Source organism: Mustela nigripes, chromosome 14 (assembly GCF_022355385.1).
Source record: "Mustela nigripes isolate SB6536 chromosome 14, MUSNIG.SB6536, whole genome shotgun sequence".
Taxonomy (NCBI): Eukaryota; Metazoa; Chordata; class Mammalia; order Carnivora; family Mustelidae; genus Mustela; species Mustela nigripes.
In genome coordinates, this window is record NC_081570.1 from 8409574 (window position 1) to 8437555 (window position 27982).

General features: G+C 57.8%; 1 protein-coding gene across 1 annotated transcript; it reads left to right on the top strand.

Annotated features, from left to right (window-relative positions):
- Window positions 1–380: 380 nt before the first annotated feature.
- Window positions 381–26431, top strand: PLOD1 (procollagen-lysine,2-oxoglutarate 5-dioxygenase 1). The gene is made up of 19 exons (XM_059375602.1): window positions 381–592; window positions 9133–9224; window positions 10255–10388; window positions 10718–10881; window positions 11949–12061; window positions 12567–12630; window positions 14416–14513; window positions 15391–15492; window positions 16071–16202; window positions 17643–17764; window positions 18780–18884; window positions 19296–19421; window positions 19697–19838; window positions 20455–20568; window positions 21150–21215; window positions 21720–21824; window positions 23370–23516; window positions 24196–24321; window positions 25601–26431. The coding sequence occupies exons 1-19, from the start codon at window positions 517–519 to the stop codon at window positions 25754–25756; spliced, it is 2184 nt and encodes a 727-aa protein (XP_059231585.1). The 5' UTR covers window positions 381–516; the 3' UTR covers window positions 25757–26431.
- Window positions 26432–27982: the final 1551 nt, after the last annotated feature.

The following is a 27982-nucleotide window of genomic DNA, read 5'->3' on the forward strand; positions in this document are numbered from 1 at the left end:
TCACTCATTCATTTCACTTAACAGGGCGACCTCAAGAGCAAGACCTTCCTCGGCTCAGAGGTTCTGTTTGCCACCCAGGAACACAAAGGCGGATTAAGTGATTTCCTTTTTTGGTAGATGGTGATGCACTTTCTGCATTTCCAGCAGCCAGGAGGATCTCGCCAGGGACGTGGACGCCTCTGAACTCCCCGACATTCTCCCCCACCCCACCCCACCCCCATCCCCAGCTCCCGCCCACCACTTCCAGCGGCGGAGAAGCCCCGGGAGAAGCGCGGGGCGGAGGACCGGCCGGCGGAAGGACCCGGGAGCCGCCCCAGCTCGGGGCGGCCGGGGTTCGGGCGAGTCTGCGGGAAAACCCTTCCCCCGGGCGGGCGCGGCGGCGGGGAGGGAGAGGAGGGCGGTGCGACACCGCCCCCGGGGCGGGCCCCGTGCGTGGCAGCCGGACCGCCGACCCCGTCGCGAAAGTTCCAGCCTGCGAGCGCCGCCGGGCCGGCCGGACGTCCCCAGACTCCGGCCATGCGGCCGCTGCTGCTCTTGGCCCCGCTGGCCTGGCTGCTCCTGGCCGAAGCGAAGGGCGACTCCAAGCCGGAGGGTGAGGGCGCGGGCCTGGCCGGGGGCCGGGGGCCGGGGGGTGGGGGGGGGCTGGTCTGGGGGCTGCCGGTCTGCACGGGAGGCCTGGGCTTCCGAGGGGATCCGGGTTCCGGTCCCTGGGCCACTGACTCGCTGGCCGCTTGGACGAATCACTTCCCCTGTTGCGGCTGCGGCTCCCGCGTCGTGCGGCCGGGAGGGGAGGGGCGTGGAGAGGGTCAGATGATTAGAGCTGTCTCGGTAGTAAGGACCTGGCTACTGTGTATGTGTCAGGCAGCCGTGAAGGGTGATCTCCACCTCCCGTGTGCTCTGCTTTTATCCCCCTTTTCCAGCTGCGCAAACTAAGGCTCCAGAGTCCGTTCACTTGCCCAAGATCCCACAACGTGCGGACCTTGGAACCAGGATTGACGCTCAGCGGTGTCTGGTTCCGTGGGAGCCTCTAGGCATCCCAGCCATGGGGGTGGGGATGGCATGGGGTCCCCCATGGCAGAGGCATGTGGTCTGCATTACCCCTGCCGGGTGGGTCTTACTCCCTCCAGGGGGCACAGCAGGAAAAGGCTCAGACAGGTGCACTGACTGCCTAGGGTTGTTCGGTCTTGGAATGGTTGGTTCGGGATCTGCTGGGCTCCGCAAGTCGTGTTCCTTCTCCATCCCCAAAGCAGATTGGATTTCAGAGTGTGCCCCACCGTTCTGAGGGGGTGCTGCCCCTGCCCACCCCACCCCTCCCCCAGGCACCTCCAGGGCTGTCTGCTGAACCTCTGAGAGGAGCTAGCTGGAGGGAGCAGGAAGGTGTTGTTTCAGACCTTCACCAGGGACGGGGTGGAAACTGCCATTTCTGAGTACGTTCTTTGTGCCAGGTTGTGCCCAAGGCTATGCATCTCCCAGTGGTAAAACCTGTGGTGACCAATTTCCATGAAGCTTGGTGTTCTAGCCTGCAAACTGGGGGGAGTGGTACCCGAGTCCTAGTGCTCTAGCCAGGATTGTATGGGATGAAGCCAGCTCTATGCCTGGCCTATTCAGGCCTTTTTTTTCCTTGGACCCAGCACCACCTGCTTTCCTGGAGTATTCCAGCAGGGTAGTGAATCAGGTAAAAAAAAAAAAATCCAGTGAGGCAGGTGCTGAGCACAGCGCTGGGCTGGTGGTGTGTGCAAAAGGCCTGTGGCCTGGGTTTACTCACTGGTCAGGAGACTGGAGCCCTAGAATAGCCTTTGTATCCCGGGCGTCTCTTTGCTTTGCTTCTGCCGATGTGTGCTCCGTCCTCCCCCAGCCCATGCCAAGAGAGAAAACTCCCGCTGCCCCCAGCGAAGCCCCCAGAGTCAGAGGGACCAAATCAGTGACGGGGCTTCAGGTGCCCTGACCCCAGCAGCAGGTGATGGGAGGGGACAGAGGTCACGGAAGGTAGCCGCCACTGAGAGTGCAGGATCCTGTGTATCATCGAGATGGTCCAGGTCGAACACCCGGCAGAGACTACATAGATAGTAGATTGATGGACAAGAAGTAAGGGGAGGCCAGACATGGAGCTGATATCAAGCCACTGTCAAGTGGAGGCCCTTTTCTTCTCCTACTCCATTCAGACCCTTTTGATAAGTAAGGAATCATTAGCCCCGTTTTGCGGATAGCAAGACTGAGGCCCCAAAAGGTTAAATAGCTGGTCTCCGGTAGCTGTAGGTGGTTGGAGGTAGAGTCGTTCACTGGGACTCGGACCCACTGCTCGTCACCCCTGTTGCGTGGAGATGCTGTCTGGAGGAATCTGTTCAACTTTAGCCTGCTGGCTAGGACAGAGTGGGAGGGTGGTTTGTCCTGCAGACCCACTGACAGGGGTCCGGAGGCAGGGACACTCCAGCAGCCGCCAGAGAGGCCAGCTCCTCCGTCCCCTGGTTGGGCTGAGATGCCTGGTCAGTACCAGGGGGCTGGGATGGGGCAGCTGCTGAGGGGTGTGGGCTGATGCCTCTTGGGGAGGAGTGGGGCAGGCTCAGGAATGGTGTTCCTGGCGGCTTGTCCACCCCGTACCCGAACACACGTGGATTTGGCACATGGAGAGGAAGATGGAGTTTTCACTTTAGGGAGCTCCCAATTTTAGGGGAGGACTCAGAGCTTCTCTCCTCAGTAGATGCCCAGTCTTATGGGGGAGATACAATTCTCCTCTTCCAGAATGCCCTGCACTTGGGAAAGGGGACATTGACCTATGCGGGGTGGGGGGTGTCCCCAGCCCACTGTGGGGGACAGAAAAAGGCTGTCAGCAAAGCAACATCCAAACAAGCAAATTTTCATAGAGTTGGGAGCAGGAGAGAGTCCAGATGCCCCCTGGTCCTTTCTCCCTCTTGTAGAGGCTTCTGGCTGATTACTGTTCCCTGCCTGCCCTGAGGGCCTGGATTTGGCCATGCAGAGGGAAGGACCAGCTGGAGCCTGGTGGCTGCTGTTCTGAGGCTCCAGGAGGTCAATAGGGCGTGGGCGGGGGTTGTGGGTCATACTGTTCCATGCAGGGAATGGAAAAATCCCAGGAGTCAGGAAGGCCCAGCTGTGTGTGTGTTTGTGTGTGTGTGTGTTTTGGCGGCGGAGTGTCTGAGGAGACCTCAGGAGACTGACACGAGTGGGGCGCCAGACCCAGGAGAATCACACTTGGCTCCTGGGCACTGGGAATCCCCATCTCCTGACATTCTGCCACACCTGCTTTATGGCTTCTGTTCAAGCCTGGGGTGAGCCCAGAGGATGGGGGAGGAGCTTCATTCATTCCCGTGCCGCAGAGAGCAGCCCCAGCTTCCGATGGTGCCTGGAGAGCCTTCCTCTGCCTTGCGTGGGCTGGCCCCTCTTGGGGAGGAGGAAGCACCAGCTGTAGCAAAGCGACCCAGGCCTGGGTTCACAGCCTCATCTTTGGACCCCAGAGAGGTGTCTTCCTAAACCCCGCCCCGCCAGGGCCCTGGGCACAGCCTCTCCCCATCATTCTTGCCCTCTGGAAGGAAGACAGCTTTTCTGGAGCTGGGACCCCGAGGGCAGCAGCTGGCCTTCTCTCCAGGAAGGGTCCCTATGACAAGAACCTGTGTGGCCCCCATGGGCAGGTCCTGTGCCACGCACTTCACAGACATTAGCTCTTACAGTCCTTGGGAAGGTCTCTGGGAGGAAGGTACTGGGGTTCCTAGGACCCCGTTTTACAGAGGAGGAGACAGGCTCAGAGAGGCTAAGTTACTCACCCAGCAATCTGTCAGCGACTCTGCCCTGTTCCCTCCCACTCACCTCTGCTGATCCTGGAGCACAGCTTGTCTGTCCGGGGAAGCAGGCCTGGAGCCCTGGGTGTCAGGCCTCACGCAGACCCGGGCTTGAGCCCCAGGCGGGCCTGCTGGACCAGCCAGAATGCAGGGGGGCCGGACCTGGTGCTTGGAACTGGACCCTGCTCAGTGTCGCCCCGTGGTGTGCCCTGTGCTCTGGGTGGGTGCCCGCCATGGGACGGGAGCTGAGTGTCCGGCCACACTGGAGATGCCTAAGTAAAGGCGGCTGGACGTGCTGGATTCGGTCCGCAGCATTCTAGAATGTTGGCCAGGAAAACGGTGAGGCCGAGAACACGGGCCTCTGGAATTCCAGCTCATTCACCTCTCACTTCAAGCCTCTGTGACCTCTGGCAGGGTATTTCATCTCTCTGTGCCTCAGTTTCCTCACAGGCACAAGGGGGAATAGAAGTGCCGCCCGCCACATGGGATGTGGATCGTTAAGGTGATGGTGAACGCAACACACTTCGTGTAGCGCGTGATGTCTCCTAAGGGCTCAGCCGATGGCTGTGCTTTCTAGAATCACCTTCCCAACGTGCTCCCTAAGGCCAGACAGCACACACCAGACGTCCAGACTCACACTCAGTCCCAGCCACGGGGTGGGGGCAGGAGGCCAAGGAGATGAAGACGCGAGTCTGGCCCAGCAAAGGGAGATGGGGCAGGTTTGTACTGGTGTCTCACCTGCTGGGCACGCCAGCGCAGCACCAGATAAGGGGAGGAGAGGATGGAGGGCTTCACGGAGGAAGGACTACAGCCTCTTTTTCTTTTCTTTCTTTTTTTTTTTTTTTTTTAAGATTTTATTTATGTATTTTGGCAGAGCGAGAGAGATCAGAGGCAGAGAGGCAGGCAGAGAGAGAGAGGGGGAAGCAGGCTTCCTGCTGAGCAGAGAGCCCGATGTGGGGCTCGATCCCAGGACCCTGAGACCATGACCTGAGCTGAAGGCAGAGGTTTAACCCACTGAGCCACCCAGGCGCCCCTCTTTTTTAATTTTTTTTTTTACCATATTATGTTAGTCACCACCCAGTACGTCATTCGTTTTGATGCAGTGTTCCATGATTCATCGTTTGCGGATAACACCCAGGGCTCCGTGCGATTCATGCCCTCCTTAATGCCCATCACCGGGCTCACCCATCCCCCCGCCAGCCCTCAGTTTGTTTCCCAGAGTCCACAGTCTCATAGTTCATCTTAAGCTCTGATTTCCCCCCCTTCATTTTTCCCTTCCTGATCCTAATGTCCTCCATGCTACTCCTTATGTTCCACAAGTAAGTGACACCATATGATAATGGTCTTTCTCTGATTTATTTCACTCAGCATAATCTCCTCCAGTCCCATCCATGTTGACGCAAATGTTGAGTATTCCTCCTTTCTGATGGCTGAGTAATACTCCATTGTGTGTATGGACCACATCTTTATCCATTTGTCTGTTGAAGGGCATCTCAGCTCTTTCCACAGTTTGGCTATCATGGACATTGCTGCTATGAACATTGGGGTGCACATGGCCCTTCTTTTCACTACATCTGTATCTTTGGAGTAAATACCCAGTAGTGCAGTTGCTGGATCACAAGGTAGCTTTATTTTTAACTTTTTGAGGAACATCCACACAGTTTTCCAAAGAAACAGTCAACAAAGCAAAGAGACAACCTATGGAATGAAGGAACATATTTGCAAATGACACTACAAAGGGCTGATTTCCAAGATCTATAAAGAATTTCTCAGACTCAACACTCGGAAAAACAAATAATCAAGTCAGAAATGGGCAGAAGACATGAACAGACACTTCTCCAGAGAAGACATACAAATGGCTTAAAGACCCATGAAAAAATGTTCTACATCATTAGCCATCAGGGAAATTCAGATCAAAACCACACTGGGGTACCACCTTACACCAGTCAGGATGGCAAAAATTGACAAGACAAGAAATAGCAGATGTTGGAGAGGATGTGGAGAGAGGGTAACCCTCTTACAGTGCTGGTGGGAGGACCAAGGCCTCTTTAGGAGGAGGAGTGAGTTGTGCAGGCGGGAACAGGAATGGAATAAACGCTGGGTTCAGTGAGGCAGCTTTTGTGGGGGGTGGGCCGTGCTGAGAGGTAATGCCAGGATCCCTTGGGGGAGGGGCCTTCCTGGAGTTTTGCTGTGACTCACCTCCAGGCCCACAGTCAGGACCAGGAGATGGGCTGGATCAGAGGTTTCCAAATGTGGCTGACCCTCAGAAATCACCCAGGAGATGTGGGATAAATCTGGACTTCTGGGCCCATCTCGGCCCTCTGGTCCTGGGGCCCAGGAGTCTGGAGTTCACAGCGTCTCTTGTGATGTTGCTGTGCAGGCAGGCTTGGGACCTCTGAACTGGGTGACCTGGTCGCCTCCTCAGCCAGGGAGGCAGGCACTAGATTTGTGAAGTTTCTGGGAGGGACACATGGCAGCATCCAGGAAAACAGAAGAGGCAGACTGAGTTGTTGGGTTGGAGGGGGCTGTCTGGCACGGCCTGGGGCTCTCTCCTCCACCACAGTGAGGGTTTCTACAGATGGAGAGATAGAGAGCTGGTCACTGTCCCGGGCCTGGGCAGTGTGTGCAGGGGTTAAGGGGGACTCTGGGTCCAGGCTTCTGTGTCCACATCCTGGTGTTGCCACTTCCTGGCTCCCTTGGGCAAGCTGCTCACCAGGAAGAGGGGGTTAGGACCAATAAAGGGCTTAGAACCAAGCCGAAGGTGTTCGGTAAAGGTTAGCCATCTGGTACCACGATTTGGTAGAGGGAACTCAGCAAAGGAGCCTCAAGACGTCCACCGCATCCCCTCGGCCCTCCCCCTGCAGCCTGACTGCGGGAGCCCCATCTAGCCCCTTACACAGACACACACGCTGGCTTTTTCCATCCATGAAATGTGACACTTTTCCTGTCCCCAGCAGCCCCTGCCAAGGACAGGAGGGCCTCAGAGCTGGCAACTCGCCTCTGCTCACTTAACCATCCAAGCCAGAATTGGGGGAGACTTTCCTCCAGTGGGAGCAGCACCCCACTTTCCTGGTCCCCGCGGTCAGGTGGTGAGGCCTCCCCTCTCCACACCTGCCTAGTGAATCCACCCTTCCCTCCCCAGATCCTTGGGGCCACTTCCAGTGGATTCCTGCCCAAACTGCTGGGCCGCCCCTTGCTCTGGGGCCAGCAGCCTGCCCGGCTCTGCCAGCTCAGCCAGCTCCGCCCGGCGGGACCCCTTTGTTCTCTGAGCCTGGGCTCCTCTTGCTTTCACAGAGCCCGGGTGCACAAGAAGGCCTTACTGGTTGGCCACCTGCTGGGTCTGTCCACCCAGAAAAGCATTATGTCCTAGACTTCAGGGAAACAGTAATGAGTTCTACAAAGGAGGGGAGGGGGTTTTACCTCTAAGGGCAGGAAAGGTCAGGAGAAATCTGAGAAGGCTTCATAGAGGTGGTGGCAGGAAAGGGGTGTCATTGTCACTGGCCCTGGGACCTAGAGGGCCCATCAGGGAGGATCTTGAATACCAGAGCAAGATGTTTGCCTCTCCCTGATCAGTCCTTGAAGTAGGTACAGGGGTCTCTGTTATCTGCGGGCGAGCAGATGATCCTCCTTCTGAGGATCTGTCAGTACAGCCTGACCGTGTCACAGAGCTACACTTCTTTCCTCTTGTCCTGTAGTGTGGTTGGTTGGTTGGTTGGTTGGGTTTTTGAGAGAGCGAGCACAAGCTGGGGGAGAGGCAGAAGGAGAGGGAGAAGCAGGCTCCCTGCTGAGCAGGGAGCCCAGTGCTGGGCTCAATCCCAGGACCCCGAGATCATGACCTGACCCTAACGCAGACACTTAATGGACTGAATCGCCGAGGTGCCCCTTGTCATGTAGGGTTTTTATATCTCCCGCCATTACAAGAGAGGAGAGCTCAGTGCAGTAAGGTCATTTGAGAGAGAGGTCACATTGATAGAATGTTTATTACAGTATATTGTTATTGTTCTGTTTTATGTTGCTAATCTCTTACTGAGCCTGACTTACAATTAAACTATATCCTAGATAGGTACATTCAGGAAAACACACAGTATATAAGGGGTCTGGCACTCTCTGTGTTTTCAGGCATCCACTGGGGGTCTTGAACTGCATCTTCCACCGATAAAGGGGGGACTGCTGTACTGTTGGGTTTTGTTTTCTTTTTAAGTAGTCTCTGTGCCCTACACAGGGCTTGAGCTTGTAACCCCAATATCAAGAATCGTGTGCTGACCGATCGAGCCAGCCAGATGCTCCTACTGTACTATTATTGTCCCTGTTTGACAAAGAAGAAAATGGGGCCCTGAAAAATCAAGGACTTGTTAAGGTCACAGAACTGGTAAGGAGCAAAGCTTGGATTCTGACCAGGCAGGCCAGCTCTGGAGCCTTTGTTCCTTAGATAACCCAGCCTCAAACTGTGATCGGGAAGGGACTTTCCCAGGGCTCCTGGAGATGCTGTCTGGGGTGTTGTTTCCAGCAGGTTCCATTGCAAATGTGAAGCTACACTACAGAGCCCAAAAGAGGTCTCTTGTTAAAAAGGTACTACAGCTGGTGTAGTCAGAGCTAAGGATTTTGTTCTTTCTTTTCCTCTTTCTTTCTTTCTTTTAAAGATTTTATTTATTTGAGAGAGTGAGAGCATGAGCAGGGCAGTGGCAGGCAGAGGGAGAGGGAGAAGCAGACTCCCCACTGAGCAGGGAGCCTGACACGGGGCTCAATCTCAGGACCCTGAGATCATGACCTGAACCAGAGGCCGTTGCTTAATTGACTGAGCCACCCAGGTGCCCCAAAAGCTAGGGATTTTGAATCACTTCCCACTCAGGGTCCACTCATAGGTTCTCCCGTGGTGGCTGAGTGAAGTTCAGCAAGAAAGACTGTTGGGTTAGATAGTGTGCCCCGGGCATAGGCACGGAGGGCAGTGGCCATGCCTGGGCGTCTGGCCAGCATTGACCAGAGAGGTCCTCCTGGTGTCCAGCATTCAGGGCCAGTCTTTGCCTCCACCCCTGCGCAAGGCCAGAGCCCCCTAAATCCAGGAAGACCCAGCCCCACAGTGCAAGGTGCAGACACCCGTGCTCTGGACACCTCCTGTCATGCCGATCAGTTCCCAGGGGGATGGAACTCAGGAGGAGAGTTGGGAGACCCAAGTGCAGACCTTCACCATGTTCTTCCTACTTGGGGCATGGGCCCTTGTCTATAACGGGTGGACACAGGGACACATCCTGCCAGGATTTGCCACATCTGGGGACAAGGACCTGCTCCCGCCTGTCGCCTCTCCTTACCCAGTGCCGTTCACCACGCCCTTCTCTGTCCCTAGACAACCTGTTAGTCCTGACGGTGGCCACAAGGGAGACGGAGGGGTTCCGGCGCTTCAAGCGCTCGGGTCAGTTCTTCAACTACAAGATCCAGGTGAGAGGCTCTCCGGGCAGGGCGGAGGGGGCAGGACAGCCAGGGGGTGGCGGGAGAGTCTAGGAGCAGGGCTTTTGCCCTTCCCAAACGAATGGGGGCCACAGGGAAGGCTTCTGGAAGCTCTTAAGATGAGGACAAGTTAGGAAGAGCAGGAGAGGGAGAACACAGTCAAAGTGTGGGAGATGCCGGAGGTGGCAGAGTGGGGGAAGTGTGTGTGGCCGGTTTAGAAGGCAGGGCCTTGGAACCAGCATTTCCACCAGCACCCCCACCCCAGGCGATTTTAGGATGGCCCATAGTGTGGAGACTGCACCTGTGTAAAAGCTGCTCTAAAGAAACACAGGCCGATGCCCAGTCCCCTTGGTGTCCTCTGTGTGCAACCCTGCAGGAAGATGTTCCTCTGTTCAGCAGAGTGTGTCAAGTGTCTCCTGTCAGGCACTGGGGATCAGATGGTGGGCAAGGCAGACCATGGTACTGCCTGTACAGCTTGCAATCGAATGGCATTAAGCCAGAAAGAAAATGGATTAATTCACATGAATGAGGTTGAAGCAGAGGGTTGCTTCAGGCATAGTTGGATCTAGGGGTTCAAGCTGCATGGTAAGGGCTTCGTCTTTCTATCTCTAGGTCCCGTTGGTCTTCATTAGCAGACCCGTTTTCTCTGCATGGTGGCAAGGTGACCACCAGCCACAGACCCACCTGCCCCGCTTCTCAACCTGAGCAGAACTAAACAGATTTTCCTTAGTTTGAACAGAACAGTCCCAGGGAAGACTCTGAGGCCATGCTTAGGGCACCTGCTGAAACCCATGGTCCTGGGAAGGATGGGACACACTGATTGGTCAGGTGTGGTCACAGGACCCCCCCCCCCCCAAGGCCAGTCAGCCTCACATACGTTGTAGAATGGTTTCATTATGGGTGAAGGAGGAGGTCCTGGGCAGACACAGGCAAAGATGGTCACTGTCCCCGTGGGAGTGGAATTTTGGCTGGCAAAATAGTTCTTCTCCAAAAGCCCATGTTAAGGGGCCTTTCTCTACAGGCGTTGGGCCTGGGGGAGGACTGGAGTGGGGAGAAGGGGTCATCGGCTGGCGGAGGGCTGAAGGTTCGGCTGCTGAAGAAAGCCCTGGAGAAGCATGCAGACAAGGAGAACCTGGTCATTCTCTTCACGGACAGGTGGATGGCGGGGGGCCTCCTGGGCAGGGCTCCTCGGCAAAGAGATGGAATATTCTAGAATGAGGCCCTTGCAGGATAAGGGAGGGGGGAGGATCACTCTAGCTAAGGTTGCCTATAGTTTTATGGGATCCCTGAGCCCAGAAAAGACCATTTCCATTGGTGGCGAGAAGATGGGCCGGGGGGGTCTGCCCAGGGGAGGTGGGAACCCTGCAGGCCAGGCCGGGGACAATGGGGCAGATCGATATCCCAGGGGTGACATGAGAGGAGGTACCCTCATGAGCCCCTGCTCACCTCTGTCCTGCTCCTGCCTCCCCTGGCTCTGGCCACAGCTACGACGTGGTGTTTGCCTCCGGGCCTCGAGAGCTGCTGAAGAAGTTCCGGCAAGCCAGGAGTCAGGTGGTCTTTTCAGCCGAGGAACTCATCTACCCGGACCGCAGGCTGGAGGCCAAGTACCCAGCCGTGTCCGACGGCAAGAGGTTCCTGGGCTCTGGAGGTGAGGAGCCTGGGTGCAGAGAGCGTGGCGGGGCTGGGCGGGCTCCAGAGGGGTCCCTCCGCTGCCGTTAGGGTGGCCCCCCTGCCAACGGCCTCATCTCGTGGACAGCCACCCTTCAGCACAGGGCAAAACCACAGTCACCCCTGAATGTCCTCCCTTGGCTCCTCCCCCGCCTCTCAGTCTGGGGGGGGCCAGTCATGCCCCTCCCACTCTGAAAGACCTCTGGGCTGCACCCTCCCGTCCACCCCCACGGCCCCCCTTCTCACTTGGCTCCTGGTCATTTGCCGTGGTCTCCCTGCTCCGCCAGCCTCTCCTCTCACCCCTTCCGGGCCATTCTCCAACCAGCAGCACAAATTCACACAAGTCCATGGCTTTTTGCTGCATGGGGAATAAAATCTGTATTTTAGGCCGGATTCCTCTGTCCGGCCCCGGAAGAGGCTTCACCCCCACCTCCCTCCCCCGCCTCCACCGGCCCCCCAGCGGCCACGTTTCCCCCTTGGCTGGGAGAGTTAGAGAGTTAGCACTGCCTAGACGGTCTGGTCCTGGCCAGGGCTGGCGTGTTCTCCCTCTGCCTGTCTGTCCCCTTCTCCCTCTTCTCTTCTATCCTTACCAATCTGCACTGTGGCCAGGATGCTGTGTGGGCTTATTCCTCTAAGCCGCCATGCACTGTGTGACCTTGGCCCAGCCTCTGCCCTTCTCTGGGCCAAGTGTCCCAGATAACTAGAAGAGCGGCTCCTAGCCTCTGCCCCGCCAGCTCTGCTCTCCAGGGACTCCTGGTCTGATCCATTCATTCGCCACCTACCTGTGTGGTGCCCAGCACCTGAGCTGGTGCAGGTTAGTAGGTACCTGTGATCTTTCTCCGTGAGTTCAGTGGGAACTTGTCACCCAGTGGCATTGGTTAGCAGGGTGCTTTCAGCCTGGAGACACTACCCCCACTCAATCCAGGAAGGCTCCTAAGAGAAGGAGAAGGAGGGGGAGGTGAATGAAAGTGGATGCTGCGCAGAGGCTCCTGACTTGGAGGCGGGAAGCTAAGTGTCTGTCTCTGCGTGTCACCCACCAACCCGCAGGCTTCATCGGTTATGCCCCCAACCTCAGCAAACTGGTGGCCGAGTGGGAAGGCCAGGACAGTGACAGCGACCAGCTCTTTTACACCAAGATCTTCTTGGACCCAGAGAAGAGGGTAAGGGCCAGTGTGCGGGGCCAGGCTCCTGGAGTTTGGATGCCAGCTTAGGCAGTTACTAGCTGTGTGGCCTTAGACAAGTTATCCGACCTCTCTGCTATATTTTTTAAATCTGTAAAATGGATTGATGGTGGCGCTTTCCCGTCAGGATGTCGTGTGGATTAAATTAATGCATTTATAGTACTTAGCGAATGACAGTAAAGCAAAAAACAAGCATTTGTTGTCATCCTGGTGGTTGCACTTGTTGTCATCCTGGTGGCTGCACTTGGATTAGTTATTTTCCTTAGATGCCTTCCAACTTGGAAAGTCCCTGGTTCTCTGCGAGCAGAGCCCCTGGACCAGTAGATCCTAGGGTGGCCAGCCACCCCAGTGTGACAGGGCAGAGTAGGTGTGGGGAGAGGAAGTGGCAGACGTGGACGGGCAGGCTCCCCACGCTGAGTGTGATGGGGCCCCATCCCTCGCCAGCGCCTGTCCCTGCTGCAGCCTGGTCTCCTCTTTCCTGCAGGAACGGATCAACATCACCCTGGACCACCGCTGCCGTATCTTCCAGAACCTGGATGGAGCCCTGGGTGAGCAGCCCCCACGGGGAGGGGGATCCTGAGAGGGGTGTTAGGAAGGAAGTAAGGATTCCAGGGCTTGAGCCCACTGAGGAGGGTGGGCTGGTTCTCCTGTGGCCATTGTGCTGGGAGGTCACCTGCCCCCGTCCTGAGGTCCCCAGAGGCCACCTGGATGGATGGCCTGGGGCAGAGCTGTGGGTCTCTAGAGGTGGAGAAAAGAGGACCAAGAAGTCCGGGTGAGAGCCTGAGGGACACCCGGGCAGGGGACAAGCGCTCCGCCTGGGAGCAGCTGGGCAGTGCGCACCGCCGGTACCTGCCCCCTGTCCTGGGGCTCTGGCTCTTACAGGTGATCGGGTTCCCCTCCTTCCCGGCCCTCCCCCGTCCCAGGCGAAGGCTTCCTGGGCACACACAGGGACTGAGCTGACAGGAGGGTGATAGATGACCAAGCAGAGAGGCTGCCTGGTCCTTAAAAACAGAAACCCCCTGGGGCTGGCCCCAAATCCATGGCTGGTGACAACAGTCCTTTGCCTGCCTTCCTGGGTGACCTCGGGCAAGTCTCTCTCTCTCTCTCTCACACACACACACGCACACACACACCCTTAGGCCTCATTTTTCTGTCTTTAAAAAGGAATAGTTAGACCCAATAGCTAATTGGTGATTTTTTTTTAAAGATTTTATTTATTTATTTGACAGAGATCACAAGCAGGCAGAGAAGCAGGCAGAGAGAGAGAGATAGAGAGAGAGAGGAAGCAGGCTCCCTGCTGAGCAGAGAGCCCGATGCAGGGCTCGATCCCAGGACCCTGGGATCATGACCTGAGCTGAAGGCAGAGGCTTTAACCCACTGAGCCACCCAGGCGCCCCACTAATTGGTGATTTTACGGGGTAAATGGAGTCTTGGTTTTTGAGAATCCAATCAGTACTAAGACTCCTTTCTCGGGAAGGTGCAGACACAGCCACACCCTTTGTCTGTGGCTTCTGGGAGTGCGTGGACCTACATTAAGAAGCCGGGTCCAGAACATCTTTTGGGGAAGCCAAGAGCTTGCACAGAGGGTCCCCCTCACGTGATCACCTACACAGAGGGCCTGCCTCCCTGGTATCTTCCAGGCCTCTGATGACGGGCCCCTCTGCATTTATAACTATCAGACAGGCAGCTTCTTCCTGCTGTCTAACGGGGTCAGAGCAAAGGGGTTAGGACCCTGCTGGAGGAATCCTCTCCACCAGGACAGGATCTGTCCCCCACCCTGCCCAGGGCTTCCGCTTGGGCTGGCATATTCTCAGTGCTGCTCTGCACATCCCCAGGCCCTGTCCTGGGGCTTTTCTCTGAGCTGGAGCTGGAGCTGGGATGTCTCAGGTCTTCGCTTTGTCCCCTCCCCTACCTCCGGCTCCAAGAAGTCATCACAGTAAATTCCGGCGGTTGCTGTGGACTCCATGTGCCAGGCAGGGTGCTAAGTGCTTACCTAACACGGACTCCTCCCACTCTTTTTTTTTTTTTAAGATCTTATTTATTTATCAGAGAGAGAGGGAGAGAGAGCGAGCTCCCCGCCGAGCAAGGAGCCCGATGCGGGACTTGATCCCAGGATGCTGGGATCATGACCTGAGCTGAAGGCAGCTGCTTAACCAACTGAGCCACCCAGGCGTCCCGGACTCCTCCCACTCTTAACCCCATTTCACAGACAAGGAAACTCGAGGCTCAAAGAGGTGGTGTTGGTGGCCTGGAACATGCCCTGGCAAGGAGCCAGGATTTGAGCTTAGCCTCTGGGCCTGATGCTGGATGTGTCTGTGCTTTCTGACCCCCAGATGAGGTCGTGCTCAAGTTCGAGATGGGCCACGTGAGAGCGAGAAACCTTGCCTACGACACCCTCCCCGTCCTGATTCACGGCAATGGGCCCACCAAGGTAGGGGGAGGCCGCAGCCCGCGGCTAGAGAGCGAGAGAGGGGCCAGAGGCTCCTGTTTTCACCACGATCCCATGGCTTCTCCTTGGGGTCAGGGCCACCTCCCCACCGACCCCGAGGGCCTGTTGCCACGTCACTGCTTCTGTCCTCACGTCTGAGTTCAGCGTGGTGCCTTGTGTCCTTGCTGTGGTGGTCAGTGATGTTCATCCCTGCTCAACCACAAGACACAGAAGAGGTCACTGTCCCCATTAGGGCCTCAGCTGGGCCACCTGAGTCATCCGTACCCCGTTCTTCAGGGCTGACTTGTTTCTTCAGGCAATAAACATTTACGGAGTGTCTGCACCAGAACATAAGGCAGAGTCAGTCATGAGCAGGACAGACTAGTTCCTGTGCTCTTGGGGCTCAGAAGGGGCTGGGGTGAGAGCCAGACCTCATGGGCCCTGGGGAGCCGGGCCTGGCTCACAGCAAATTGCTTCAAGTGTGGTCCTTGGCCCCGCCCCTCAGTGTGTCAGAGTCACGTGGCCAGGAGAGAATGGGGCGAGTGTGAAAGCAGATTTCCTGACCCCCACCCCAGAGCTGTTCAGTGGGACTCTCTGGTGTGGGAGGCGGCAGTGATCTGCATTTTACACGCTCCTGGCAGATCCAGAGACAAAGGTGTGGCAGCACACCAAGCCCCACTCTGCCCTTGGAGCAGCTTTGGTGATCTCCAGGGGGACAGAACATTCTCTCCAAAACCTGCCCCAAGGAAAGTCACATTCCTGCCCCCTTAGAGGGCTGGGGTGCAGGTACCCCAGGGGCTGAGGGGCATGTGACTCAGTAGGTTCAGACGGGTGGGCTGGGCCCCGGACCCCACGTCTCAGACCCCCTGTTTCCCCACAGCTGCAGCTGAACTACCTGGGCAACTACATCCCGCGCTTCTGGACCTTCGAGACAGGCTGCGCCGTGTGTGATGAGAGCCTGCGAAGCCTCAGGGGGATTGGGGTATGGCCGCCAGGCGTAGGGGGGCTCGGTCTCCTTGGATGGGGAGGATGAGTGATTCTGGAAGAGGTTATTGTCTTTGGTGGGAGGTAAAAGGATCACCTTCCCGTCTGGGGTTCCCATCTTCCTCTTCCCCCGGGCACCTCCTCCTGGAAGCCTTCTCAGATTACTTAGGGCTCCAGCTCCTACCCTGCCCCAGCCACACCAAAGTTCCGGTTCCTTCGCCCGATTCCTCTCCTACAGCGCCCCCTCTCGTCTTACGGACCTCACTTCCTCATTTATAGCTCACTTCCAACCCATGCCAGCCAGGCCCTCTGACAGCGGGCCATCAGCTCGGCCTGGCTCCAAGTCGAGACAAGCTCTGCCCAGCTGGGACTTTCTCCTCCTGCTTCCCCACCGGGCCCTGCCTCTGCCTGCCTGCACGTGGCTGCTTGGAGCTGCCTGGCCCAGGTCCCCTTTCCTGCTAAGTCTGCACACCTCTGCCTCGGGCCCTGGGTCCCTTGGGCCACCGTAGGGGCTCAGCCGTGGCCCGGTGGCTGGACATGGCCAGCCCTTCACACTGCCCCCCCGCCCCCACGCAGGATGAAGCTCTGCCCACGGTCCTGGTCGGCGTGTTCATCGAACAGCCCACGCCCTTCCTATCCCTGTTCTTCCAGCGGCTTCTGCGCCTCCACTACCCCCGGAAACAGATGCGGCTTTTCATCCACAACCACGTGAGTAGCAGGTGGCTGGCAACAGGCCTACCTCACGGGGTGGCCTTGGACATCTCCGGGACTAGTTACAGCAGCAGCAGCATCTGGGCCAGATGGAGGCGGCCCGGCTGGGTACGGGTGTGACCTTGGGTACAGTCCTCAACCTTTCTGTGCTTCAGTTTTCTCATCTCTTAAATTGGGATAGAAGTGTGCCGACCACGTGGATTTGCTGCTGGGGTTCCACGAGTGGGCACGTGGGACGCGGAGGCCCCTGCCACGGGGGAGGCATACACTAGGCACTCCTAGCTGTCAACGTGGGCCTGGTTTCTCTCCCTGCCTCATTCAGGTCCTCCTGATAGGATCCGGTGACAGATGGGTTCTCCTGCCCTGCGTACCTTCTGGGGAATCGGGGAGAGCTCTGAGGCCTGCTGCTTTGTGGGGAGCAGGCCCGGGCTCAGTATTCCCAGCTCCCTCCCTCTCCTCTTCTTAGCTGGATCAGGTCCCAGCTCTGCTTTTGCTTATCCCAGTTTCCATAACTGGGAAGCCAGATACACTCTCCTGTCCTCGCGGTTGTCAAGGCTCCTTGTCTTAAATGTCCTTCAGCTACCCCACCTGGTGTCAGCCCTTTCTGAGACCTCTCAGCCCTGACAGTCTGCACCGCATGCCCAGGGCCGCGTGGCCCCACGCTCGGGTCTGCCTGGGCCACGGACGTTCATTCAGCTCTGCCCCGTGGAAAGAGGGGGAGGGTGTAGGCCCGGCCCTTGGGAGGCTCCCAGCTTCCCTGGAGACGTAAAACAGCGCAGCCATGAATTCCGACTTTGTGACTCGGCGTGGAAGAAGACAGTTGTCACAGGCCGTCTCTGGGCCTTTCTGAGTCCCCTGACTGACTTTCTCCTTCCCCGTGAGGAAGGCGCAATCGCCCTTCCATTTCACAAGGGAGGAAGTGAGAGCCGAGATGGGAGAGGTGGCTGGCCCAAGGTCACACAGCTGACTAGCAGAGCCGGGCTGCACTCTAAATCCTGGGTTTGGTTCTAAACGTCCTGTTCTTTCTGCTTTCCCAGGCAAGGGGCCCCTGGTGTGGACTGTTGTTTTTCCAGGGTGGTCCAAGGATCACCTGGAGCGTTTTGCAATGAAGCAGATCCCTGGGCCGTACTCCAGACCATAAAAAATGACTCTGGATATGGGGCCTGTGGGATCAGGGGTGCTGTCCTAGTGACGGAGGCTTTTAAGAGGCTGGTGGGCCAGGCCTGGTCAGGGGAGGATGGTCAAGGATGGCTGGGGAAGGGCATTCCAGGCAGAAGGCCTGGCATGGGCAAAGGTCTGGAGGTAGGAAAGCCAATGGCCAGCAAGAGTGTGCGGGGAACGAAGGGGAGTGGCCTGCAGTCGCAGAGGGTGCTGTGGTCCTGGGTGCGGGGGGTGGAACCTATGTCCCCATTCTCTCCCTCCCCTCCCCCACCCCAGGAACCACACCATAAGGTTCAAGTGGAGCAGTTCCTGGCAGAGCATGGCGACGAGTACCCGTCTGTGAAACTGGTGGGCCCTGAGGTTCGGATGGCCAATGCTGACGCCAGGAACATGGGCGCGTGAGTTGGGGACCAGAGCATCACAGTTGTCTCTGCTGACGGTAGTGGGGGTGGGAGGGTGCGGGGCATGGCGTCAGGAGCATCAGGGCCAGGAGACAGGCGTTCAGAAGCCTGTTGTGTGCTTTCCGGCAAGTTCCTGCCCCTCTCTGGGCCTCAGTGTCCCCGTCTGTCAAATGGGGAAATGGTCTCTGCCCTACCCACCTCGGGGCTTCTGGGTGGGGCCGAGCAGTGTCCTTTGGGTGCAGGAAGGAAATCTAAAGAAAGAGGAAGAACCAAAGGGCCAGAAGTAGATGAAGAAGCTGACAGAGACCATCTCTGATTTTTCCCCAATCATTCGAACAAACAAACAAGTCCTCTGTTGACTGTGGCTGGTGAACTTTCCCGGAAAGGACTAGGTAGTAAATCCGTGTGCTTTGGCCCTATGGCTGTAGCCTGCTGGGCGTGACTGCACGCCAACAGAGTTTTATTTATGGACCCTGGAATTTGAATTTCATATGGTGTTTATATCACTTTTAGAAATTTTTTCCCCCAACCAGTTAAAACTGTGAAACAGTCCTTGGCTTACGAGCTGTGCCATACCAGGCAGGTGCTGGATTTGGACCGTGGACTCCAGTCTGCTGAGCCCTCGGCCAGATAAATGAAAAGAACATATATTCATAAGGCTTTCGGGCCAGCTCACCAAGCCGCACTTCGGAAGGGCAGGACCAGTGTACCCACAACCCCGGGTAGTGTAGGAAGCTGGGGGCCATGCTCTCCACAGTACGAGCGTTTTTAGGGCACCTGATACCAGTCGCTGAGTGAGCTCTGGATGCTGAGTAAGCTCTCTCCTTGAGAGCCTGGCTGCCCGGGGTCTGGGTCTGAGCCTGCACCGGGGCTGGCCCGACCCCTTTAAATACCTGGGGCTGGTTCCCTGCGGTCATGGACAGGGACAGGCCTGGAGAGCCCGGCTCCGGGGCTCTCTGGGACCCTGGCGCCCGAGCCCCAGCCCCACTGACCCCAGGTCCCCAACCCGCAGGGACCTGTGCCGGCAGGACCGGAGCTGCACCTATTACTTCAGTGTGGATGCCGACGTGGCTCTGACGGAGCCGAAAACCTTGCGTCTGCTGATCGAGCAGAACAAGTGAGCAAGGGAGGCTGTGGTAGGCCTGGGCAGTCGGCAGGCAGGCCCTCTGAGCTCCGAGCTCCGAGCTCCTGCTCCCGCTCCGGGCCCACCCCGCCGTCCTGCCTTCTCCACCTTGACCTCGGCCTCGCCTCCTACCCCGGGCCTGTCCCAGCCTGGCACCCTCATCTTGCTCCAGAATGTTCCCTTCTCCCTGCTAGAAGCCAGACCGCCCCTTCCTCCCTCTGCCCCTGGCTGTCCTGTTGGAGGCTGTGGGGTCCCCCGCTGGGCCCACCCCCCCCCCCCCAACCCCCCCCCCCCCGCTCTTGGCCCTGCCCCAGGCCCTCGCCCTGTCCCTCCCCACATCCAGTTAGATCTGCCCCGGACTCCCAGTGGGCCGGGGGAACCCCGCTGACGTGCTCTCTTTCTCAGGAACGTCATCGCCCCCCTGATGACCCGCCATGGGAGGCTGTGGTCAAACTTCTGGGGCGCGCTGAGTGCGGACGGCTACTACGCCCGCTCCGAGGACTACGTGGACATTGTGCAGGGCCGGCGTGTGTGAGTACCTGCGGGATGAGAACCCCCTCATCCGTCTGTCCACGACCCCCCCACCATAGTCCCGGCCTTGTTGCCCTCAAATTCCTGCTGGCCCCAAAGCAAGGAAGACTGCAGTCCGACACACGGAAGGACTTCCTGACAATTATCCTGGGCCCGTGAGCCCGAATCAGCACCGCGGTGCCCCCCAGCCTGTGACTTCCCCCTCTCCCCGGGGCCCTGGCCCCCAGCCTGTGACCAGCCTGCAGCCGCCTTCCATCTTCTTCTCTCACCCTTAGTGGCGTCTGGAACGTGCCATACATCTCAAACATCTACCTGATCAAGGGCAGTGCCCTGCGGGCTGAGCTGCGGCAGACAGACCTGTTCCACCACAGGAAGCTGGACCCCGACATGGCCTTCTGTGCCAATATCCGTCAGCAGGTCGGCCTGGGCTGGGCACTTTGAGGAGGCCCTGTTGATGGAGAAGGTGGTCTGTGTCTGCTACCTTATGCCCTGGAGTTTCTGAGATGCCAGGGCCTGGTGGGGGGGCGCTTGGAGCAGCAGGCATGAAGGCTGGTCCTTGGGGTCCGTGGGGATCACTTCAGTGGACCCAGTTTCCGCACCCCTCTGTTTTAGGTCCATTTTCAACAGAGCCAGAAAACCCCTAAACTTCCACCTAAATATACCCAAGTAGTGTGCCTGGGAGGGACCCTTGCCCTCCTCCTGTGCCCCACCCAGGAAGTTTTTGTGGTTATTTTTTAAAAGAGTGACAGCATAATGATGTTTTTCCCCATGCCCAAAACGTCAGGAGCAGACTCCATCCTTTGCTTTCATACATTCATCCTTTCATTCCTATTCGGTCCTCCAGGAAGCCCTTCTTGATTGTATCCTGTGTCAGGCCTGGGCTGGGTGCTGGGGAGATGAGATGGGGTGACCCGCACTTGGTTCCTTCATCTCCAACTTAACGGACAGAGGAGGCTGCCGCCGAGCCTCTCCTGGGCCGCGCGTGGGACTGTGGGGGTGGGGGTGTCTCTTCCATCTGGCCTGTTCTCCCCAGGATGTGTTCATGTTCCTGACCAACCGGCACACCTTTGGCCACCTGCTCTCCCTGGACAACTACCAGACCACACACCTTCACAATGACCTCTGGGAGGTGTTCAGCAACCCCGAGGTGAGGCCCTAGCTGGACGGGCAGGGGAGGGAGAAGAAGAGACCCCCGTGAGCCTGTTGCCGGTGATGCTCCTGCTTAGCCTGAGAAAGGCTGTGGACCCCGTGGGGCACCAGCTTTCCTCCGCCCCAGGGACTTGGGCCAGTGGGAGGGCTCTTGAGCGGCAGCGCCACCTAGTGGAGGAGAGAGGATCAGGAGTCAGGCCTCCGTCGGTGGACTATCCCTTGAGCCTCTCCGGCTTTGGGGCCTCGGTTCTTTTAGCTCTAAAATGGGTATACTACCCCAGCCTCACTCATTTCTGAGGGTGTTGTGAAGATCAGAGGAGGAGAAAGTGCTGACAACATTCCTAGGTGTTGCGAGCTTGTGGCTGACGTGGGTGCACGCACAGACACGCACACCTGCACACGCATGTGGGTACACGTGCAGACACCAGCTCCTGCGGGCACACATTCACCCATATTGCAGGGGGCCTGGGGGGAGGAACCGCCTCTTGCAGTGTCCCCTGGAGTTGGGCAAGGGGTGAGCCCCAGCTGGCCCAGGCCAGGCCTGAGGATCCCAACTGCCCCCGCTCCCCACCCCCCCAGGACTGGAAAGAGAAGTACATCCACGAGAACTATACCAAGGCCCTGGCAGGGAAGCTGGTAGAGACGGTAAGGACCGGGCGCCTCTGGGGACAAAGGTCCTGAATCTCTACCCTGCACTTGCCGAGAGGGAGGAAGGGCAGAGGGAGGACACTAGCTGCCCCGTCCCCTTTCTGGGCCCCAGCAATGCTTGGGCGATGGAGTGGGTCATAGGATGGCCCTTCCTTCTGTTGGCCCTTCCCAGCTGGAGTCTGCAGAGGCCTTGGGAACCTTGAGTTTCTCCTCTGGCCCCGGTGAGAAAGAGAAAAAACGTCCCCAAATGTGGTCTCAGCTAGGGACCAGGGGCCAGTAGCGAGAGACTGTGCACGTTCCTTTCCTGGCCCTGCACCAGGAGCTCTGTGACCCCGGCCGAGAAGGGCGAGCCCTGAGCTCTGCTTCCTTCCCCCCTTAGCAGCTGACAGACAAGGGTGTGAGGAAGGGACTGGGCTGCATGAGGGTCCTTGCCTGTGGGGGCAGGGGAAGGTGCAGCGGGGCCCCTCTAGACCCCTGTCACTGAGTCCCCGCCCTCCCCAGCCTTGCCCAGACGTCTACTGGTTCCCCATCTTCACGGAGGCGGCCTGTGATGAGCTGGTGGAGGAGATGGAGCACTACGGCCAGTGGTCTCTGGGAGATAACAAGGTGGGCACAGTGCCTGGGCTGGGGGTGCCGGGAGGCCGCCCCTCCGCCAACACCTGCCCTCTGGGCTCTTGCCCTGGCGAGCCAGCCAGCCTCTCTGGCTCTTCAGACGGGTGGTTCTGGCACTTAAGAGTAGGCGAACGTTGAGAAATGGGGTGGAGTGTGGGTCCAGCCCATGCTGCCACGACCACGAGCTGTGGTGACCTGGAGCCGTCTTACTCTGGAATTGCTAGATTTCCAGTTTCTGGTTCGTTATTAGAATGACGTAGCTTCCTTCCCCAGCTTGGGTGAGTCATGGGAGGGGACTGAGCAAGAGTGGGATGAGGAAGAATTAGGAACATGAGTGCCACGCTCGCCAGACAGCAGAAGCAAGTGGCATGTCGGGCTGAGAGGCTGTGCGTTCCCCAGAGGAGGAATCCGGTACCCGCACTCATCTTGGAAAGTTCAGGGAATGTTTTTTATTTAAGGGAGAGGAGGGGATGGCAGAAGGAGAGAGAGAGAGACCCTTAAGTAGGCTCCACTCCATGCTTGGTGTGGAGCCTGATGCAGGGTTCGATCCCATGACCCTGAGATCATGACCTGAACTGAAATCAAGTCGGACACTCAACTGACTGAGCCACCCAGGAGCCCCAAGTTCAGGGAGCACTTTTATTTATTTTTAAGATTTTATTTATTTATTTGACAAAGAGAGAGAGCACGCACCAGCAGGGGGAGTAGCAGGCAGAGGGAGAAGCAAGCTCTGCTGAGCAGGGAGCCTGACCCAGGACCCTGGGATCATGACCCGAGCTGAAGGCAGATGCTTAAGGGACTGAGCCACCCAGGCGTCCCTAGGGAGCACTTTTAAAGGCACATGACCCTCTGGGCCTGTGCGGCTCAGAACCTGACTTACCTTTGACCTGGCAGCTGGACCACCCTGTGGTTCCGGTTCCCAGCCTAAGCCACATGCTTTGGTGGCTGAGCTAAACTCTAAAAGCCAGTAACTGGGATAGTCCAGGCTTTCTGGGGTCTGCTGGCCCTCATGCTCCAGGGACCCGGTCAGCACTGGGACTCCAGTGCCCGAGCTAACCCGGGGCCCTCTGAACTGGTTTCCTCTGTGGTGTCACAAATCCCTACAGAGCCTCGTGGCTTCAAACAACACCCAGGAATCCTCCAGGGGTTTCTGTGGTTGGGAGTCCCCGGTGGGTTAGCCGGGTCCTCCGCTCAGGGTCTCACGAGGTCTCATCTCGTTGAGATGTCAGCCAGGACTTGGGTCTCCTCTGAGGCTCCAGGTCCTACTCCGAGCTCCTGGGGAAGAATTCATAGCCCTGCTTCCTCCAGCCAGGAGGACATTCTCTGTCTTCGAGATCTCCTTTTAAACATCCTTCCTTGTTGATTAACCCACAGTCAGCAGACTAGTGACCTCCGTTCTCTCTGCAGAGCGCCCTCCCTTGACCCTGTACCCTGACCTTTTCCCATCGCATTCACAGGTCAGGGGTGGGGGTCAGACAGCCGCACACCAGGCGGCCATCTCTGATTTCCGCTAACCACGCTCCCCTGGGTCGTTTCCAGGACAACCGCATCCAGGGCGGCTACGAGAACGTGCCGACCATCGACATCCACATGAACCAGATCAACTTTGAGCGGGAGTGGCACAAGTTCCTGGTGGAGTACATCGCCCCCATGACGGAGAAGCTCTACCCCGGCTACTACACCAGGGTGGGCGCCCCGGGGGAGGTGGCCGGGATGGGGGCAGGGCTGGACTGGCTTGCGGGGAGGAGAGAGCAGCCCCAGCTTGCGGAGGAGGCCTGGGCATTTGGTCTCCAGGTGGGAGTGCAGTCTCCTCCCATGGTTGGGGTCAGGGGGGCCTCTGGAAGGGTCCAGGGTAGGACCAGCCCACCTTGCCTCTGACCTCTGACCTCACCCCTAGGACCCCCTCCTCTGTGTCCTTAAATTCCTCTGTGACGCCTCTGCTGGCAAGCTAGGGCACCCATTCCTCTCCCAGCTTCCCGCCGAGAATCTGCTGACCGTCCCTTTGGCTTTTGCTCTCCCTCACGGCCGACACCTGCCCCCACTGCCTGGGTCCTGGCCTCAAGGAATTGGCAGCCTGCCTAGTTGCCACGAAGGCTTGCAAGGATTTGGTTCACTCCTTCTGCTCGGCTTCCTTCCCCTCCTCTCCTCCTCCCTCACCTTCCCTTCCTTCTGTCCTTTCCTCCCTATGCACATTTTTACCGAGAACCTTCCCTGGGCCGGGCTCTGGGGAGCACTATGTGAAACAGATTGGCCCCCTGGGAGCCAGTGTCCCCCCGAGACCGGATGAGGGGTCCCTTCTGTGCACCCCAGCCTCTTCTGCTCTCGGTCAGCCCCTCTCTAGCCGATTCTCTTTCCCTCGACGCAGGCCCAGTTCGACCTGGCCTTTGTCGTCCGCTACAAGCCGGACGAGCAGCCCTCACTCATGCCGCACCACGACGCCTCCACCTTCACCATCAACATCGCCCTGAACCGGGTCGGCGTGGATTACGAGGTGGGCGGCTTACAGGGTGGTGGAGGAGGGCTCGGGGGCAGGGCCCAGGGGAGCCGGGGCCAGAGAACCGGAGAGAAAGAGGAGGTCCCCGTGCTATAGGGAAGGAGCGGAGCGGGGACACAGGAGTCGGAGGTCAGCCTGCGCGGACCTGGGGCCCCGCCTGCCCCGCTCTGGCCAGCTCCGTGGCCTCAGGCATGTGTCTTGGGCTCTCCGTTTCCCCCCATCTTAGATGGGACCCTTAGTGGGGCGCCCTCCGTAGAAATGCTGTGAGAATTCTGTGAGCTCATCCAGGGGAGAGCTTATGTGGACACCCAGTAAGCACTCAAGGCCTGAGAGCCGTCGGTGATGCAGAGTGTAGAATATCCATCATTCTTGGGAGTAAGAAGGCTCCTTGGGGAGGGATGGGGTCAGCCCGGGTGTGGGGCTCAGGCCTGTGGCTGGAGGAGAACTGGGGAAATCAGGAGGATGGGGAGTGGATAGGGGACAGTTCTGGGGGCCTCAAGGCGTGATCAGCTGAGGGCCATTCATTCATTCCTTTACTCATGCCTTAAACTGCTGTGTTTCGGGGACTCAGTCCTGGGCTGGCCGCAGCGAAGGACACCCATACAAACTCCTCTCATTTTCTTGAGCGTTCACCATGTAAACGGGGGTTCTCCTAGGGGACAGTTTTGTCCCCCAGCCCCCGGGGACATTGGCTATATCTGAAGACATTCTTGGTTGTCACGATTGTGGCAGTGGTGCTGACAGCAAGTAGAGGCTGGGGCATCCAGGACAGCCCGCCACTAAGGGAGAATGCCCTTGCTCCTGGTGGTGAAGGTTGCACAGCAGTACGCGTGTACTTAGTACCACCGAACCGCACGCTTCAGAATGTTTACGTTGGTAAAGCTTATGTCATGTGGTTTTTTGGGCCCGATTTAAAAAAAAAAAATTTTTTTTTCTGGCCCCAAACGTCCACAGTGTGGCGGCTGAGAACGCCGTTGCTAAGCTTTTACTCGTCTCACTGAACTCTCATGACCCTGTGAGGTTAATACCCATTTCCCAGAAGGGGAAACTGAGGCTTGGGTGGGGCAGAAAGTTGGTTAAGCAAGCACGTATCTGGCATTTGGCCAGGGCTGCCTGACTCCCAGGCAGGGGGTCTGGCTCCCTCTGTCTTGGCTGAGGGTCTTCCTCAGGCAGCTGTGGCCGTGACTTCACAAGGTGTCCCAAGCGGCTGCGTAGGAGAATCCAGCATGGGGGTGGGGGAAGGGCCCAGCCTCCTCTGACCCCTCCCGTCTTCTAGGGCGGGGGTTGTCGCTTCCTGCGTTACAACTGCTCCATCCGAGCCCCACGGAAGGGCTGGACCCTCATGCACCCCGGGCGACTCACACACTACCATGAGGGGCTCCCCACCACCAGGGGCACCCGCTACATCGCCGTGTCCTTCGTGGATCCCTAATCAGCCAGGCCAGGTCACCTCGGACCTCTTCCTCTTTGCCAACAACCACTGCCCAGCGGCACTCTGGGGCCTCGGGGTCCCGGCCTCCAGGCTCCTGATCTCCATTGCTCTTGGAGCCATCGTCGGACAGACTCGGCCACGAGCCAGAGGCAGAGCCCACCTCCTCGGCTGGGGCATTCCTGGGGCTCTGGACCCAACCCAGGGAGACACTATTCGTGTTCATTGTTTGTAGCAACTTGTCCTTTTCCCCCCCGGCTTCCTGGAGAACCCAGTCCTCTTCCTTGGCTTCTCCTGTGGCCTGGACGTGAGCAGAGCAAGGACTTAGCCCGCTGCCCAGAGAGGCTCTAAGGGCGAGAAGACAGCCCCAGGACGTCTGCTCCAAGCTTCCGGGCAGACACGGAGACTCAGATCAGATTCAAGCTCCCTCCCTGCCCCCTCGGACTGCTGAAGCCCCTTCCTCATCCGCTCCTATCGTGGGAGCAGAGCCTCGTTCCCTGGAGACGAGGACTCAGGAAAATCTCCTGGGAGACGGGAAAGGTGTCGGTGCCACAGCTTCGTCCTCAATGTAGGGGTGGCGGGGGGAGTGAGACGTCCACACACAGCAGCACATCACCCTGTCCTGGACGCCTCCAGAGGGAGGGATGGACGAGTTTCTATTAAAGGTCATTCACACCACGGAGTGGGAGATGCTTGTGTGGATGAGTGTGGGCGTGTTAGGGCGAGTGTCTGTAGGGAGATATCTAAGAGGCCCCTGGCTGGCCAGAAAAGCCATGTCAGCAGACTTGGTGGCTTGTGTTTCCCAAATACAGTGGTTTGTGATCCCTGGATCGTCTGTGTATTCCAGAAAGCCTTGCCTGCGAGCCGGGCATGGGCTGCTGGGGCTTACTCCTTCATCTCTCAAGATCTGCAAGTGTTCCCTCCTCCCTGAAGCCTTTTCTGACCAGACTTCCTGCCAAACAGGAATCTTGGAGAACACAGAGCTCCTGGTGGCCCCCGGCATGCCTGGGACAGACTCTGCCTATAACGCTGATAACATTTCGGAGTGTTCATTAATCATGAGGGCCAACATCTCCTTTCTCCATCAGGTGGGAAGGAGAGGGAGAAGCAGGCTCCCTGCCAAGCAGAAAGCTCAACACGGAGCTCGATGTTGAGCCCCTGAGCCGAAGGCAGATGCTTAACGCACTGAGCCACCCAGGCACCCCTGTCATTTTGTTTTTATAGATGAGGAACTGTAGGCGTGGGGAAGCCCAGCAGGGTCACAGAAGTAAGTGGTAAAGGAGAGGGGTTTGACTGTGATGTCGCTGGACGCCTGGTCCCTTCCCCCCAAGGTACCCTGCAGTCAGCAGTGGGGCCAGAAACCTGAATTGCAACACGGTCCATGGTGACCCAGTGTGGTAAGTGTCTCAGTGGCCGGAAGAACCACAGAGAGCAGCGGGAAGCTTCTGGGTCTTCTGGGACACTGTGCTTCTCAGTTGAGGGCGATTTCCTTCACTGGGGGATATTTGGCAATGTCTGAAGTCATTTTTGGTTGTGACACCCGGGAAAGGGGGGCAGCTGTCACCCATGGGTAGAGGCCAGGATGCCCTTAACCACCCTACAGGGCACAAGACAGACCCTCCCCCAAGGAATTAACCTGCCCCAAATGTCAGGAGCGCAAAGACAGAAGCCTGGTGGGCAGATGCTATTTATGCAGGGTCTTGGAAGGGGAAGAGGTTCCCAGGAGCAGAGACTCTCTGGCCCCGGTGGCTGAAGCCAACAAGACACAGATGAGATCAGAGAATGCAGGTTGGCAGGGCGTGGGCGGTGGTGGGGGTCAGCTTGTACAAGCCGGTTTTCCCAGGCTTGGCAGGGCTGGACCTTACAGCTTCAAAAGACAGTCTGGGGTTTTACATATGTTCTAAAGATAATTTTAAGTGTTTGGTCTTTTTTACGTGCCCTAGGGTGAATTCGTGTAGTGCAAATCTTAATCCCTTTCCCATTCAATCCTGGCTACAGTGTTCTCCCCAGAAGCCACCATGCCTAATCTGTCTCTTGGGTGTCTTTTTTGAGCTGATATGTTCTTATACGTGTGTGTGTGGGGGGGGGGGGTTCAAGGTTGTTTTTAATGGCTACCTTTTTCTTTAATTTCTGTACACTGAGAAAAAGTCAGTGAAAACAGAAGTAGGTCAGTCATGTAGGAAAGGAAGGTCTCATGGAACTGCTTCCCAACCCTGCCGTGCACCCCTC

Coding starts and splice junctions, on each gene's coding strand:
- PLOD1 (XM_059375602.1), top strand. CDS start 517: ATGCGGCCGCTGCTGCTCTTGGCCCCGCTGGCCTGGCTGCTCCTGGCC. Junction 9,225..10,254: donor TCTTCAACTACAAGATCCAG/GTGAGAGGCTCT, acceptor CTTTCTCTACAG/GCGTTGGGCCTGGGGGAGGA. Junction 10,389..10,717: donor GTCATTCTCTTCACGGACAG/GTGGATGGCGGG, acceptor CTCTGGCCACAG/CTACGACGTGGTGTTTGCCT.